Source organism: Ostrinia furnacalis, unplaced genomic scaffold (assembly GCF_004193835.3).
Source record: "Ostrinia furnacalis isolate ACB-3 unplaced genomic scaffold, ASM419383v2 OfSCF0770, whole genome shotgun sequence".
NCBI classification, from domain to species: Eukaryota; Metazoa; Arthropoda; class Insecta; order Lepidoptera; family Crambidae; genus Ostrinia; species Ostrinia furnacalis.
Window position 1 is genome coordinate 217,682 of NW_021131009.1, and position 15,381 is coordinate 233,062.

The 15,381-nt window shown below is 35.4% G+C and overlaps 2 protein-coding genes and 1 long non-coding RNA gene across 4 annotated transcripts; 2 read left to right on the forward strand and 1 right to left on the reverse strand.

Moving 5' to 3' along the window:
* Nucleotides 1-2,243: 2,243 nt before the first annotated feature.
* On the forward strand, nucleotides 2,244-4,087 carry LOC114350010 (uncharacterized). The gene is made up of 6 exons (XM_028300632.1): nucleotides 2,244-2,942; nucleotides 3,026-3,150; nucleotides 3,285-3,353; nucleotides 3,450-3,515; nucleotides 3,602-3,670; nucleotides 3,790-4,087. The coding sequence occupies exons 1-6, from the start codon at nucleotides 2,663-2,665 to the stop codon at nucleotides 4,057-4,059; spliced, it is 879 nt and encodes a 292-aa protein (XP_028156433.1). The 5' UTR covers nucleotides 2,244-2,662; the 3' UTR covers nucleotides 4,060-4,087.
* A 69-nt stretch (nucleotides 4,088-4,156) lies between these two features.
* Nucleotides 4,157-7,624, reverse strand: LOC114350009 (putative nuclease HARBI1). 2 transcript variants are annotated; one of them, XM_028300629.1, is made up of 3 exons: nucleotides 7,139-7,624; nucleotides 6,844-7,051; nucleotides 4,157-4,885 (listed from the first exon to the last, which is right to left on the reverse strand). In XM_028300629.1, the coding sequence occupies exons 1-3, from the start codon at nucleotides 7,372-7,374 to the stop codon at nucleotides 4,211-4,213; spliced, it is 1,119 nt and encodes a 372-aa protein (XP_028156430.1). In that variant the 5' UTR covers nucleotides 7,375-7,624; the 3' UTR covers nucleotides 4,157-4,210. The 2 variants fall into 2 exon arrangements, with proteins under 2 accessions (XP_028156430.1, XP_028156431.1); XM_028300630.1 differs by having other exon boundaries at nucleotides 4,157-4,879; nucleotides 6,838-7,051.
* On the forward strand, nucleotides 7,280-11,639 carry LOC114350011 (uncharacterized). The gene is made up of 2 exons (XR_003655667.1): nucleotides 7,280-7,326; nucleotides 11,330-11,639. It is a non-coding gene; the product is annotated as an uncharacterized LOC114350011 (long non-coding RNA).
* Nucleotides 11,640-15,381: the final 3,742 nt, after the last annotated feature.

The window sequence follows — 15,381 nt, forward strand, 5'->3', positions numbered from 1 at the left end:
TGATGTGGTACAATTTAGCCGACTAGGTGATAGTGCTTTTAAAAAATCGGTAAAAAATATAGCTTATAAATACCGAAAAATGTTTCAAATAATTGTAATCCACATTAATTTACGCTTCTAAATAATATATTAGAAACACCCTGTAATTAAATTTAACAAAATTACAAACTAAACATGTATTGTCAAAAGTTACTTGAAAACAATGAAAAAATACTTTTCAATATAAAACACACGTGTTAATTGTCACGGCAAAAACCACATGGCCGATATTAATTGATTTTAGTCGTGTATCGCTGAGTGTTGCAATTACAGACATTCAATAAATACTTTACGAAATATGAGGGTGGTACAATTTACCCGGCGGTACAATATAGGTACCGAACTCTCCCCTAATTTATAAACCGAAATTGAGTTAATTCGTTAATTACCCAATGTTTGGTTTATAAATTGTGTGATAACACCCGTTGTGTGATAATAATATGTTTTCTTCTAGTTATTTTAAAATAATAAGGTTGATCTACAAATAGTTTTTTTTGATTAAATATTCGTATTGAAAGCGACACCTCCAGTGATATGTTGTATCATTAAAGAGAGCACGCCCAGCTCGCACTGGATGGCGGACAATTAAACTGCTATTAACTCTTAATTATGTGGGGGACTATTCTGGAAGCCATCGTAATTTAATGCAAAGTAATGATAATTGAAATAGGATTTTTTTAAACTTTTCCATTTTCCGCTTCTGAAAAACCTTGTTTAGACTATTTTTTATAAGTGTTAGATAGCAGACGACTTTACAATTTTAAATATTTACTCATATTTTTCACTTCGGCTTCATGCGGTTTGCAAATACCTAGCCAATGTCAAGTTATTTTTCATTATCTTAAAGCCTCAGCACTTTAACATAAACCGTAACGATAACTTTAACCGGTGTTATTATTTTATGAAGTTTGATAAAGTTTTGACGTTTCTTATAAGTAGTTAAAGTAAGATGGTACAACCCGGTTATTGTAAAAAAACACCCATTATTGTTATAGTTTCGGCTAAAGAAAGGTGATGCACGTCATTTGATTTAAAAATATCTGTCTAGCAAAATAACGAGCACCATAAAATTATTCTCTAATAAAAGTTTCTCTTAAGGGCCGAGTTCACCGACTTTTAAAACGGCTGTTTAACACTTAAACTTCTGATCAAGTCATTTTTAATGTTCACCACACGTTAACCAGTGTTTATAGCCCTTAAACAGCCGATCATTATAACCGAGGTCCAAAGCATCGTTTAACCGTCGTTTGGTACCATTTGTTGGACACATGGCATTTTTTCTATGAGTTTGGCTGCAACAGTTGCACCATTGTTTCGAATTTAGCTGGTTTTGAGAATAGATAAACAAACATGTAGTCAGTGTTCAATGTATTAATTGATAACTATCAAGATCACTACATAAGCCTTCTTGAAAATCTTGAAATTCTTGAAGATATAGAGACCAGACCAAGGCGACCTAGAGGCTAGATGACAAAATTTCAATTATTTGTCCGTCAGACAGATAATTAGAAAATAGGTATCAGACTCAAAAATATTATCTTTTTTTTTCACAGTGCTACATAGAGTTGAAATGGCGCGTTACGTCACGTCTATGTCGATTTTTTACTCAAAAGTGACGTCACGCGACATTTCATCTCGATATAATACTGTAATTATTCAATTATGAAAAAATACGTGTCCAGTATTTTTTATTATCTGTCTGACGGACTAAATAGAATTTCGATTTCATTACCCAGTCATCATCAATGTCATCATCCCAATTATTCACAACAAACAAACATAACATTATCACCTTCAATGACCAAACAAGGGAAATAAAATAAAATTAGCACGAGTGACATTTGACAGTAACAGCACCGTGATGTTATTACCCGTCCAAATTGAACACTACAGGCTAGCATAATGATCCCAATGCGTTCTCGTACTTCTCAAGTTGAAAGTGTTTTATATTATGCTAGTAAATATAAATATCACCAAAACTCGTGTTCACTAAATATAACGACGCGACTTCTCTATTGAGTAAACTTATAGCATTCATTCATTCACTCCTGAACGGATGGTGATTCCCCGATTTACTAATCACGGTTAAAATATTCGTGGTGAACAGCGAATAGATAACCGGCTGCGTAAACGACGTTTAAAAATTAATCGGCCGATTACTCAAACATTGGTTAAATGACAGTTGGTGAACTCGGCCCTTAACCAATGTTTGAGTAATCGGCCGATTAATTTTTAAACGTCGGTTACACAGCCGGTTAAGTATTCACTGTTCACCACGAATATTCTAACCGTGGTTAGTAAATCGGGGAATCACCATTCATTCAGGAGTGAATGAATGAATGCTATAAGGGAACTCAATAGCGAAGTCGCGTCGTTGTATTAAATCAATACGAGTTTTGGTGACATTTATATTAAGTAGCATAATATAAAACGCATTCAACTTAAGAAGTTCGAGAACGCATTGGAATCAATAAGCTAGCCTGTAGTGTTCTATTTGGACGGGTAATAACGTCACGGAAACTGTCATTGTTAAAATGTCACTTGCTAATTTTTATTGTCCGTGTTGATGTTGTGTTTGTTTGTTGTGAGTGTTTAATTATTTCTTTTCTACAACTTACCTACTATGGCGCCCCAAAAAAAGAGAACAATCAATTTTACAAGTGACGAGAAGCGTATTTTAACAGAGTTGGTCTTAAAATACCAAGATTTGGTGGAAAACAAGCGCACCGACGCCACAACAAATTCCTCCAAACTGAAAGGTTGGATCCGTCTAACAGATGAGTTTAATACCATCAGCACGTTTTGCCATCGAACTCACGTAGTCTTAAAATGTTGCTGGGAAAACATTAAACGCCAGTCGAAAAAAGATCAAGCAGACAGGAAGAAAAAGATATTTATGACTGGTAATGTATATCATTTTTATTCACCTGGTGTATTATATAGGTGTCTTTAAGGATATTACATTGTCATGCTTTTTCTCTTGCAGGTGGTGGAAAACCGCCAACACCGCCACCACCGTCTAATACACAGTCAACAATAGTGGAAGTCATATTGGGACCAGCGCTAAAGGGAATTCCAAGTGATTTCGATTCTGACAGCCCCACATTCAGTGTAAGCACTCTTATTTCCTATGGTGTGTTCAATGATAATGTACTAAGGTTGAGTGCACTATTAGTCAAATTCTGTATCTCAAATTGTTATCTACCTATACATGTTATCAATTTGTAACTTATTGTTTCTTACAGGAAAACATTGAAACAATTGTTGATGTGCATGAACAACATGCTCGCACAAGTTTATTCGAAGAAAATAATGTAAGTAAATAAAGTAAACATTTAAAATTAAAAGATCTCTTGACTTTGTTCTTTTATAGTAAGACAGTGCTTTAAATATGTATTTTTTGTGAACAGGACAATGATACCTTGAGTTCATGGACTCCGAGGAAGATAAAAACTCCAATATCAAGTCAACTGAAGGTAACCATATTTATTAAGTTGTATAATTTAATATTAACCTACATGTTATCAATTAAATTGTATTGTAACCATTCTTTTTTTTACAGGAAAACGTTGAAACTTTTATTGGTGAGCACGAACAAAATGCTCACACAAACTTATTAAAAGAAAAGAATGTAAGTAAACATTGAAATTTGAAACATTCAAAACAACAAACAATTCATTATTTATTTAATTATACTCCTAAAATAAAGTAAGACAGTGCTTTAATATTATGTCATCTTTTTGTTAACAGGACAATGATACTTGGAGTTCATGGGCTCCTAAGAATTTAAAAACTCCGGTATCATGTCAACTCAAAGTACCCAGAGAAAGTGAAGAAGGCTGGTTAAAAAGAAGAAGACCAAAAACTGATTGCTCAAGTGACGAATATGTGAAGGAAAAAATTCGCTTGGTAAAAATTTTACAGGAAAACGCTGAGAAAGAATCCCGTGTGCGATTAGCCATTCTCGAAGAACAATTAAATCAAGAAAAAATAAAGACCCAAAAACTTAAAGACAGTTAACTATCTTTAAGTGTTGGGTCTTTATTTTTTTTTAACTATATTATAATTTATAATGTAGGTGTGATGTAATTTGTACTTATTAATAATAAAAAATAGGTTGATTTTGTGAAATATAGTTTTATTTATTGGTGATAAGTACCTAACTTATGTATTAAACAAGACTTTGGTAATAATTTGATATTAATGATCTCCTATTGGGATTAACATCTCTTATATTATTATCTAGAGAGCGCTGTACTCTTCCTTGCTGTAATATGTGTTCCCATGGTGCTGGCAGGGCTAGATTTGGGTCATCTAAAGGCATTTCATCCCCTCTCATTTGTAGGATGTTGTGTAATACACCTGTAGCTACTATAATAGGGGGCACATTTTTCAAATTAACTCTAATTCCAAGGGCTAACACTGGGAAGCGCCTTTTCCAAACCCCAAATAATCTCTCAATTGGGTTGCGAGTTCTAATTTGGGATTCATTATATAACGATTCTGCCGGTGTAGCAACTCTATCTAATGGCATCATCATGTAACTTCTGTTCATGTAGCCACTGTCTGCAACAAGCACTGAATCACCATACATTCCCAATTCAAACATTGCATGCCTTCTAGATGCACTGAATATCCGTTCATCATGGTTACTTCCTGGCCACCTAACTACTAGGTCAGTTAATATCAACTGGGCGTTACAGATAGCTTGCACATTTATTGACATATAGCCTTTCCTATTCCTGAAGGTTTCAGCATGGCTTCCTCCTGGTGATATTATCTTTATATGTGTGCAATCCAATGCACCTATAACTTTTGGAAATTTGGCTATATTGTAAAACTCTATTTGCGTTTTTCTANTGACATTTTAGCCTACTTGCCAAAACCAAAGCCTTTCGCGAGTCGCGATACTAATGTTGAATGTGTAAAATTGCTTTTTGATATTGATGAACTTAAATAATTGTTTATTGATTTTTCTGAATGTCTATGACTTAATGTTTTGATGCATAAGTTTAATCTTGTTGATTTTTTGAAGGATGTTGATTTCTTGTTGAAATTTTGATAATTATTTTGTGAAGTTAAGTTCTTTTCGTTCCTAAAATAAACAAATAAGGCTGATTTAATGCTAAGTAGATTTGTTACCAATATTTTAATAAAGAAATGTTCATTATTTCTTGAGTTTTACTTGATCAAAGTTACCCCATATGACAAAAAATATTAATATTAAGTTAACCCGTTGGCCGATTTTGATTTTTTAAAATTTGCTGGCATTATAATCGGAGTAAAAGTACTTTCTAAAAGCCTATTTCCAAAAATAAATGAATTTTATTTTATTTTGAATTTTTTATTTTAGTTTCTTTCTAGCTACGCAATAAAATAGGGGGGTATCAAAGTAACACCATTTTTCATATAACTTTGATCAGAGAGTTTTTATTTTTTTCTCAAAATTGAGCTACATTTTTTCACTCATTATTACAGGAATCGAGAGTGCTATAAAAACCTATTATTAGACTTTTTTTGTATCTTTATACACCCACAAATGTAAAAGATATGGACCTTCAAAGTTCAAAATTGGCCAAAGTAACCCCATTCTACGGTACCTAACTTATGTATCAAACAAGACTTTGGTAATAATTTGATATTAATGATCTCCTATTGGGATTAACATCTCTTATATTATTATCTAAAGAGCGCTATACTCTTCCTTGCTGTAATATGTGTTCCCATGGTGCTGGCAGGGCTAGATTTGGGTCATCTAAAAGCATTTCATCCCCTCTCATTTTTAGGATGTTGTGTAATACACCTGTAGCTACTATAATAGGGGGCACATTTTTCAAATTAACTCTAATTCCAAGGCCTAACACTGGAAAGCGCCTTTTCCAAACCCCAAATAATCTCTCAATTGGGTTGCGAGTCCTGATTTGGGATTCATTATATAACGATTCTGCCGGTGTTGCAACTATATCTAATGGCATCATCATGTAACTTCTGTTCATGTAGCCACTGTCTGCAATAAGCACTGAATCACCATACATTCCCAATTCAAACATTGCATTGTCTAATTTGTCTAAAGTCCTAAATGGTAATATTAACTGTCTGTCTGTATTCATTGTCTAAAGTCCTAAATGGTAATATTAACTGTCCAGATCTTCTATCCAAATTTAAATTCAGAGTTCCCACAAGGTATCCCAGAAATCCCATCAATTTTCTATATCCTCCTTTCCGTAAGACGGTACTGGGCTTTAACTCACCAGTCCCGAGGCTCTGTAAGCTTAATAACAATATTAATGGGGATATAGATATTTTTTGCACCTCTTTGAACAGGCTTAAATACCAACTTCATCATCTAAATTAATGTTGATGAGCCTCACTTTTTTAATATTATACATATATTTATTATATACACCTTTAAAAGTGTACCGTGTCAATCTTTCATGCATGCAGTGTTTACCGTACTATTATTGTGCACTTAGTTCTAAGTTATTGTTATCTAATTTTTGTAAGCATTGGTGTAACAATTATTGGTAAACCAAATAAATAAAATAAAATAAAATAAAATTGCATGCCTTCTAGATGCACTGAATATCCGATATCCGTTCATCATGGTTACTTCCTGGCCACCTAACTACTAGGTCAGTTAATATCAACTGGGCGTTACAGATAGCTTGCACATTTATTGACATAACAGCCTTTCCTATTCCTGAAGGTTTCAGCATGGCTTCCTCCTGGTGATATTATCTTTATATGTGTGTAATCCAATGCACCTATAACTTTTGGAAATTTGGCTATATTGTACAAGTCTATTTGCGTTTTTCTAATGTCTGTATCAGTCTGCGGGAACTTGATGTAATCACGGCTCAGGGAGGCTATTGCTGCAGTTACTCGGTGGATAACACGATTAGCCGTTGGTCGACTCACTCCAGAGAAATCACCCATGGTCAGTTGATGACATCCAGTTGCGTAGTACCGTAGAGTCAATAGCAACTGGTTTACAGGTGACAGGGAATTATTCCTGCAATAAAGTAAAATGTTACAACAATACATTCTTAATCAATTACAGATTTGCGTGGATATAATATTGCGATAAAATAATACTTACTTATCGTTGGGAAATTCTAATTTATTCTCTATCAGTTGTAGTATGTTCAGGGCAGAGGGTTTTGACAAACGGAATCTAATTTTAAACGCTTCCTCATCAAATTCTTCGTAATAATTACGACGCACTTGAAATACTCTAGGTCGCCTTGGTCTGGTCTCTATATCTTCTAGATTTTCAAGAATGCCTAGGTAGTGATCTTGATAGTTATCAATTAATACATTGAACACAGACTGCATGTTTATCTATTCTCAAAACCAGCGAACTTCGAAATAATGATGCAACTGTTGCAGCTAAAGTCATAGAAAAAATGGCATGTGTCCAACACATGGTAGGCTAAACGACGGTTAAACGATGCTTTGGACCTCGGTTATAATGATCGGCTGTTTAAGGGCTTTAAACACTGGTTAACGTGTGGTGAACATTAAAAATGACTTGATCAGTAGTTTAAGTGTTAAACAGCCGTTTTGAAAGTCGGTGAACTCGGCCCTTAGAAGGTCAGCAATCTAGCTAATGAGTGTCCGTGTAAAGGAAAGAAATATATTTGACTCAAACGGCATAAAAACTATCTGAATAATTTTTGTTATATCACATCATTTATTTCCAATGATATACTTCTTCGTTTTCTATTAATAGCTAAAGCAGAAGCTATTTTTTCATTGCATTATATTTAATGAATTACCTAATTCCTTAATTAAAAGATTATTATTAGTACCTGGTCCGATACTGTGTCCATCCTGAGGTTTTAGATTCAATTCCCAGTTGAAATACAGAAATTGAAAAACCTTTAAGTGTTTGTAAATTTTGTTGCCGTTGGGGCAGGAAAGTTCTTGAGTGGCGACCACGAGCCGGAAGACGTAGCGTGGGCAGGCCTCCCACTAGGTGGACCGACGATCTGATGAAGGTCGCGGGAGGTGCCTGGATGCGAACGGCGCAGGACCGGTCTGTGTGGAAATCCTTGGGGGAGGCCTTTGTCCGGCAGTGAACGTCTTTGGGCTGAAACGAACGGAATTTTGTTGCCAGTTTGTTTAATTTAGACCATTTACTATCGCATGTCAACCAGCCAGGCTAGGAAACGCCGTGACAAATGTATGGGCCTATCGCGGGGAATCGATAAAACCTTATTGCAGCGCGAATCTTAGGCCTCCTCGCCCAAAAAGAAAATGTCTTCGCCTCTGACCTGTCAGGTCATTTATTTATTACCATTGCCATGTCAATCGACTATGACGGCTCATAAAAGTCTAACTAGTTACACGACTGAAGACTCAGTTATAGAAGACAGAAGACTTAGGCTGGGTTGCACCATCTTACTTTAACTTTGACAAACGTGAAAAATCTGTCAAACTCCATACAAGAAGCACCGGTTATCGCTATTGTTACCGTCAATGTTAGGTGGTGGAACTCAGCCTTTAACTATAACTTTAACTGTAACTGTATTTATAATTTTATCCGGTGTTTTATATGGAGTTTGACAGACTTGACATTAGTTATAGCTAAAGTAAGATGGTGCAGCAACCCTCAGTCGCTCGCATGTGAAATTATTTTTCGATCGATTCCAAAATCCCACCCAGTGTGAAAACTACAGGGAAGTTAACCAATAATGATATCGATTATAGCTAATCACACGGCGTATATTATAATTATGCGTTTTCTAAGAAAGTTGTTCTCATACACTTAGTTTTCTAAAGCTATTGTTCTATGAGCTGAAAAGGTGGGCACAGAGTAGAAAAATGCAGTTGGACTATTGCAGAAACCTGACGTATTAAAAAATATTTTAATAAGATATAAATACTCTAGCTATAGATTTAGTACTATTCTCATGAATAGATTTGGATAAACTCATATTTTATTCCAGAAAATGTAACTATTTTTAAATTGTTAGCTTATTAATTTCTAAAGCAATAGAGCAATAGAGAAAGCTGCGGTTCAGTTAAGCCATGTTATACATCTGTGGCGACGAAAAAACTTAAAGTCTGATACATGGAAGATTAAGGGTGGGTTGCACCATCTTACTTTGACAGTAATTAGGACGATAACCGGTGCTTATTGTATGGAGTTTGACAGATTTTTGACGTTTGTCAAAGTTAAAGTAAGATGGTGCAACCAAGCCTAAGACTATTTTATACTTTTGTCTATTTATCTATAATATACCTATCATAATAGGTAGCCAAAAGGAAAAGTTAAAAATAGGGAATGCAATTACTTTTTTGTCTTTTCTTCACTTTTTTATGTTTTGTTGTAGATACGAGTACCTACTTTTTGACTCACGTATTCTAGACCATTGGATACTAAAAGATTTAAGCTGTGCCTTTGATGGTTAATTTATAACCATTTGACAATCGTAACTTCTGCAAGCATGCAACGAATTAAACCCCACCATAGCTTAGCCGCATTTTATTGAATATTTAAAAGATTCCATGTTTCAACTACCTTCATCATCATCATCATTCAGCTACAGGACGTCCACTGCTGAACATAGGCCTCCCCCAATGATTTCCATGTTGACCGGTTGGTAGCGGCCTGCATCCAGCGCCTTCTTGCTTTACCAAGTCGTTGGTCCACCTTGTTGGTGTCCCAAGTTAAAAGCATTTTTAATTTGTCCATCCAAAATTATCAATTAAGATCTAAAGACCTAGTGCTTGACTCAGTCAGTGCCTGAGGTATACTCGTAGTTCCAAAATACTGAACTGTCCTATCCATGACTTTGACAGTGGGGCGCCACCGTCAATACCGAAACGCTGGTTCCGATTTTTGCCATGTTGGAAACCATATAGTTAAACGATGGTAGCGCCCCCCTGTCATTGAGTTTGGTGGGACAGTTCAGCGTGGGTCATCTATATGAGAGCAGCATAGGAGGGGTGATTTTGACATATTAAGACGTGACAGAGCAAATAAATCTGAAGTATCGCTGACATTTGACGTGACAAAATACCTCAAGCATTGACTGAGTTAAATCTAGATCTACAAATAGCATGCTGAATGAATTCGGTGAAATTAAAGGGTTCCTTATTTTACTACGGAACTCTTATAAAGCTAACTATAGAATTAAACACCTACTTAGCAAGCAACGAAGCTCGGACAGTGCAAGCTGTGCTGGCATTATGTGACAGGTATCCATAAATTGTGGAATATTGATCACATGACCTCTTGCCCGGTCATATACCTTGGGGTTACATACAGAGTGGTCTGAAATTCTGAAAACTGTTTTACAATCTGGTACTAACTACAATTTAGTAGGGAATTATAAAAAAATAAAGAATTCTTATTTTATTCTTCTAATTAGGAAAAAAAAATTACAACACATTGAATTAAAGACATTCTGTAGCACAAAATTTTAAATCAGCTGGTATTTTCAGACTGTGAGAGGATTCAAGCCTGTAAAATCGTAACTAAACTCAAAACATCGGGAAGTGACATTTCAGAACTATTTATTTATTTAGAAAGCTGCCTGAAGGCTTACAGAGATTCCAAAGTGAATTGGTTGTCCTATCAGAGAAACGAACCCAAAACCTTCCGATCATAAGTAAAACCTTCTTCACAAAAAGCTTTTGAGGTCAACCAAAGCTTTTTCAAATAATGAAACCGTAAAACAAATAGCTTTAAAACCGTGAAATCTTTAATTATTTTTTTTAATAATTAATTTCATTTAAAAAAAAAAATACTAATTACCTCCTAATACTAATTGCCATAGCGTGATTATATGAAAATATAATAATACTAGCTGTGCCGGCGACTTCGTACGCGTGATTTTTTTTAAATAATCTTTCCCGTTTTGCAAAATTTTTCTTGACTGCTCCGCCCCTATTCGCTGTAGGGTGATGTAAAATAGCCCAAAGCCTTCCTCAAGAAATCAGACCAGTAGTTCCCGAGTTCGAGGCGAGAGTGAATAAGCACGTACAGGGCAGATTATGTACCTACTTACCATCCTGCCTAGTTTACATTAGAGATGAAACGGATAGTTGTTTGGCCGGATACCGGATACCGGATATCCGGCGAGCTGCTAGGCCGGATAGCCGGATATCCGGCGGCCGGATAGTTGTCCCATTGTCATGTTGCATGTCGTAACGAGTTTAGCGCTGCACAGGTGCTTCGAACGCGATCAGTAGGTCTAGTAGACTAGACAAGTCACACTTTTCGAAAATCGAATTCGTTCGAATAGAATGTCCGATTTTGCTACTCGTGTAAGGGGCNTAGGTAGTGATCTTGATAGTTATCAATTAATACATTGAACACAGACTGCATGTTTATCTATTCTCAAAACCAGCGAACTTCGAAATAATGATGCAACTGTTGCAGCTAAAGTCATAGAAAAAATGGCATGTGTCCAACACATGGTAGGCTAAACGACGGTTAAACGATGCTTTGGACCTCGGTTATAATGATCGGCTGTTTAAGGGCTTTAAACACTGGTTAACGTGTGGTGAACATTAAAAATGACTTGATCAGTAGTTTAAGTGTTAAACAGCCGTTTTGAAAGTCGGTGAACTCGGCCCTTANAGTATTTATTCTCGCCAAAAAAAGTGTTACAAAATTCTTCGTAATAATTACGACGCACTTGAAATACTCTAGGTCGCCTTGGTCTGGTCTCTATATCTTCTAGATTTTCAAGAATGCCTAGGTAGTGATCTTGATAGTTATCAATTAATACATTGAACACTGACTGCATGTTTATCTATATCATTCTCGCAAAGTCGAAAAAACCCCAACGTCAAACTGGAGAAAAGCAGACATTCAAAATTGGCTGGCGAGCAAAGATATCACTTTCGATGAAAGTGAAATAAGAGTTCATCTTTTGGAAAAAGTGAAATTAATTTAAAATAATTATCAAGCTTGTCATATTGGTGAATAATAATATGCAAAAACAAAAGATATTGAAATTTACGATTACCACTGTTAGCGACGCGCCTAAAATTTAAATTCATTCGCGCCTAAAATTTAAATTCATTTGGTTCCGCTATCCGCCGCCCTGCAGCGCCACGCGCGAGGGGGGGGCGGGCACGGCGGCGGGGAGGGGAAGGAGCGAACCGATTGTCGAAAAAATTGTCAGTCCTTTTTTGTCCGTCACTCTCAATGTACCTAGTATGTGATTCGTGTGCAATTAAAAACAGTGCAGTTTGAAAAAAGCAGTTTTCATTTGTCATCGCGTCCCCTGGCCCCTACACAAGCAACAACCACCCTATAATTGCGAGCTAAACCCTATTGAATTAATATGGGCTAATATTAAAGGGCATGTCGCACGCAACAATACAACTTTTAAATTGCCAGAAGTTAAAAGATTATTAGTGGAGGCCATGCAAAACGTAGACGCTGAAACTTGGAAAAAATGCATTGATCATGCAATAAAAGAAGAGGATAAATTTTTACAAATTGATGGCAGGGTAGACGAAGCTTTTGAGCGTTTTGTAATAAACGTCACGGATTCTTCCTCCGACTCGGAAAACACATCATCTTCGTCATCCGAAGATATGTAATAAATATTCTAGACATAAGTTTTTATCTTTATTTTATATAAGACCGAAATGAATGGTATGACAGTGGGTAGGGCTTTGCCCAACATTGGGATACACTATAAGCCACTTGATAATAATGAAATACTTTTTATCTAACACATGGACGCCACGTGTTTGATCCGTATCCCCACGTATGCCCTAACTAAACGGAATAATTCCTGTAAATTTAAAAGAGATAATAATGATAACACTGCACAACAAAATTGCAACTTTTGGCTGATGATTGACTTTTATTACATGATGTTTACTAATTTGACGTCGCTGATTCTGAAACTGCCGTCCATTTTTTCGTAGCAGCTCTTGTTTACGTGTTATAGCTTTCACTCAAAAATTGCTAAATTTCAGTCTTAATTCGCCGACAGTTCAAAAAATACTATGTTTTCTTTGTATAATTTAATATGGTAGCATTAAGAAGTGTTTGTGTGAATTATCTAAATCAATTTTGTTTCATTTGCGAAGAGGATATGTTTAAATAATCCGTTTAAATGTGACATAGTTCGTAAAATTGGCTTAAAAAAATTAGTTTGGGGTCCCAGTGGAAATGAAAGATAAGCCTTGAATTCCGCAAAAGGCGTGGAAAAGATGCGTTGAGTTTTTACGTTTATAAACAAATAAGAATATGTGTAGATTTAGGTACGAAACCGCTATGATCTGAAAGGAACCCTTGAACCATCGCGACGACTGTTATTTTTATTTTTGAACAAAAATGATATTAACCAAAAAATATTGAACTAAATAGTAATTCCTTGCATACGTTTGGCATGTAGACGTCTTTTCAACCCTAAGAAGTCACCTGAACCTCATGTTGATACTTCACATGAGGATTTTAAGGCGAAAACTGTCAGTGTGGTAGAGACTTTGAATGTGACCCGAAATTTTCAAAACCATGTAGCCAAGATGGTTTAAACGATCGTTTTAGAGATTTAGGATCTTCAAGTCTTCCGAAAAGACATGGAATGAGTTATTTTGGCATTTTAATTTTTTTTTGGAAAATCCGAAAATATCTTACTATTCTTACACATCGAACAACGTATGAGTCACTTACAAACATGTTTTTTTGGTTGGATGTAATATAAACATCGAATTAAACTCTCTTCGCAATCACCTGAATAATTTTATTACAACTCTTAAGGATCTAACTGAAGAACATGGCGAGCAAATCCACCAGGGCCTTCGTACGATAGAGGGACGCTATCAGGGCCACTGGAATGCACACATGATGGCTGACTGCTGTTGAATCATTCAGAAGAGCTGTCTGCCTTCAGCATCAGCAAGGAAGTCAAATAAAAGAAAGTTTTTTCAACTTAACAACTTCATAAAATAGGATCATCTCTAAAAAAAGAGTGTTTTTTTTACAAAAAGACCCAAGTGTCATATTTTTTTAACCAGAGCTGATACAGATATTTCAATCACAGATTTGAAATCGTCATTAAAAATTGGACTAATATCATGTAACATAACCCAATCATCAGAAATGCTGTTGTGCAGTGTAATCTACCAACTTATTCATTATATCGACAAAATTAATTAGCGGGCCGCAATTTATAATGAGTTTAGAACCTCTGATATTTAATTTTTTTTACCAACTCTCGGCGAACAGACTTTAGAGCTGAAACTCAAAAAGTTTTTTTTGTCTTCAAACACATACGTGTGGGGGTATCTATGGATAGGTCTTCAAAAATGATATCGAGGTTTCTAAAATACTTTTTTCCAAAGTGGAAAAAAGTACCCCCCCCCCTCTCTATCTTCTAAAATAAGAAAATGAAAAATCTAAAAAAAACATACCTACATTACTATAAAAACTACCAACGAGAAAATTGTTTTGAACGAGATCTAGTAAGTAGTTTTTTTAATACCTCGTAAATCGTAAACCGCTTATTACCGCGTAATCTTTCATACAAATAACTTAAATTAAAAAAAAAATTCATAAATCAACGGTACGGAACCTTTTGTGCGTGAGTCCGACACGCACTTGGCCGGTTTTTAACGTGTTAACCAGTAAGCCTGATCACCGGAAGTATTCATCTCCTGATGTTATAAATTATGCGGCTATTAAAAAGTGGGTCCCGCTGACCACTAATGAACTTTTGACATTTTTTGCCATACTCATGTTCCAAAGTTTAATACCTATACCCGTAAAATCTAAATATTGGCGGCCTAGGTACGATTACCTACTTGAAAATAGGCAGTTTTGTGCCTTCATTCGTTCGAACGAATTGGTAAAACTATTACCCATTATAAACCATCTAAACAACAGCTCGCTATACCTAACATCGCAATTGACGAGTCCACTCCACTAATGAACTTTTGACATTTTTTGCCATAATCATGTTCCAAAGTTTAATACGTTTAAGTTTAAACCTAACCTATACCCGTGTAAAAGGCTAATCTGGATATTGGCGGCCTAGGTATGATTTCTTGAAAATAGGCAGTTTTGAAAAAATGATGACTTTAACCGATTTAAAATCATTAAAAAATGCCTCCATTTCGTAATAGACTAAGAGCTAGTGAACGCCAGACCTACGTCCTTTTATAAAAGCTGAAAGTTTAACTTTTACGGTGGCTTTTTCTGTATATTCAATAGACTGTAATTCTACTAACGTTATACCATTAAATTTGATTTTTTATGTATACTATTTGAGCAATAATAGGGTATTTCACTCTGGCAAAGTACTATAATATGTTCTTTTCATCGTTAAAAGCCACCAAAAAAAAATATTTCGGCGAAATAAACCC

Coding starts and splice junctions, on each gene's coding strand:
- LOC114350010 (XM_028300632.1), top strand. CDS start 2,663: ATGGCGCCCCAAAAAAAGAGAACAATCAATTTTACAAGTGACGAGAAG. Junction 3,354..3,449: donor GTTTATTCGAAGAAAATAAT/GTAAGTAAATAA, acceptor TTTTGTGAACAG/GACAATGATACCTTGAGTTC. Junction 3,671..3,789: donor ACTTATTAAAAGAAAAGAAT/GTAAGTAAACAT, acceptor TTTTGTTAACAG/GACAATGATACTTGGAGTTC.
- LOC114350009 (XM_028300629.1), bottom strand. CDS start 7,374: ATGCAGTCTGTGTTCAATGTATTAATTGATAACTATCAAGATCACTAC. Junction 7,052..7,138: donor TTAGAATTTCCCAACGATAA/GTAAGTATTATT, acceptor ACTTTATTGCAG/GAATAATTCCCTGTCACCTG. Junction 4,886..6,843: donor CAGACATTAGAAAAACGCAA/ATAGACTTGTAC, acceptor AGAAAAACGCAA/ATAGAGTTTTACAATATAGC.